Source organism: Abrus precatorius, unplaced genomic scaffold (genome assembly GCF_003935025.1).
Source record: "Abrus precatorius isolate BTA unplaced genomic scaffold, Abrus_2018 Scaffold3, whole genome shotgun sequence".
NCBI classification, from domain to species: Eukaryota; Viridiplantae; Streptophyta; class Magnoliopsida; order Fabales; family Fabaceae; genus Abrus; species Abrus precatorius.
This window is the reverse complement of record NW_020874373.1, coordinates 28,258,320-28,259,826: the sequence shown is the minus strand read 5'-3', so window position 1 is coordinate 28,259,826 and position 1,507 is coordinate 28,258,320. Positions and strand designations below refer to the sequence as shown.

Sequence of the window (1,507 nt, the reverse complement as noted above, 5' to 3'; positions counted from 1 at the left end):
GGAAATTATATGAATGTGTTTTTAAAAAAGGGGTTACGAACTTACGAAGAGGGGGGAAAAGTAAAGAAGAGAAATAAATTGTTATCTCTCTAATTCTTATTTTTTACTTTAAGCTGATGATTATGAAAAATAGTTGAATACTCAAAGAAAATAATAAATATAATAAATTAAATATATTAAATAAGTATTAACATCATTAAATAAATATCAACAGACTTTTATAAAAAAAATGTGTATCTTTTATTAATAGAATGAAAAATAATTTTATAATTTTGCAGGAAAAAAAACATTGAGAAATTAAAGCTTGAGCACAGAGAGCTGACATTTCTTAAGCAAGAAGAAAAAGAAAATTGTCCCTAAAAATGACCGTACAATTTAGAATAAAATTGCTACGCGCACTTACAAAAAAATGCCACAGCCTTGTTTGTTATTCGTTTTTCGCTTCACACTCCAAAATCAAACCCTCCTTCCCCCACAATGAATAATCGGCGCCAACCCCCGAGGTTTAACCGAAACGGCACGTCGTCGACCGTCATGCCGAACCATAACCCAATCCCCCGCCCCACCATAAGCATCGTTGACCACTACCTCCCAAACGACTCTCACAACCTCTACGACGTCACATTCTACTCCGACACCATCCACACCCTCCTCACCTCCGAACCCTCCCTGGTCGATTCTTGGATCTCCGACATCCTCCGCATCCATCGCCGCCGCCTCCGTCACCTGATCGTGGGGCTGGACGTGGAGTGGCGCCCCAACACCCAGCGCAACATGCAGAACCCGGTGGCCACGCTCCAACTCTGCGTGGGGCGTCGCTGCCTGGTGTTTCAGATTCTCTTCGCGCAGTTCATGCCGGAATCCCTAATCTCCTTTCTGGGCGACCGTAACCTCACCTTCGTTGGGGTTGGCATTGAAGAAGACGTGGAGAAACTTCTAGAAGACTATTCCCTGCTCGTGGCTAACTTTGTTGACCTTCGGTCTCTGGCTGCGGAGAAGCTTGGTGAGCAAGAGTTGAATCGGGCTGGGGTTAAGACATTGGGCCTGCGCGTTCTTGGAAGAGAGGTTCATAAGCCTCAATGGATCACGCGGAGTAGGTGGGATAATCGCTGGCTCACTGCGGAACAGGTACAGTATGCCGCTCTTGATGCCTTTGTCTCCTTTGAGGTTGGTCGCCGTTTGAGTTCCCTTAACAATGATAACATTGCTAATGCCTCTCCTTTGCCATCTTAGCATCAGAATGCTTCATTTTCTGATGGCCATCACTGTTGTATTCTACCTTCAGTACGAGTTAGGGTTCTTGGATTTTGTTTACCCCTTTCTTTCGTTGCCATGGTAATGGTACGGGTGGGGTAATTAGTGAAATGTGCTTTTTTTCTTTTTTGACCTTTTGTCTGAATTCTTGCGGATTTGGTCAATTGATGATGGTCGATGTGAAATTGTTAAAATGATGGGGATGTGAAAAATGATTTGGTGAAGTTCTTCGTGTTTTGGATTCTTTTGTGTC

The 1,507-nt window shown here is 43.3% G+C and overlaps 1 protein-coding gene across 1 annotated transcript; it reads left to right on the top strand.

Moving 5' to 3' along the window:
- Positions 1 to 477: 477 nt before the first annotated feature.
- On the top strand, positions 478 to 1,233 carry LOC113862422 (Werner Syndrome-like exonuclease). The gene has a single exon (XM_027495509.1). It carries the CDS (start codon positions 478 to 480, stop codon positions 1,231 to 1,233), a length of 756 nt encoding a protein of 251 aa, XP_027351310.1.
- The last annotated feature ends 274 nt before the right edge of the window (positions 1,234 to 1,507 follow it).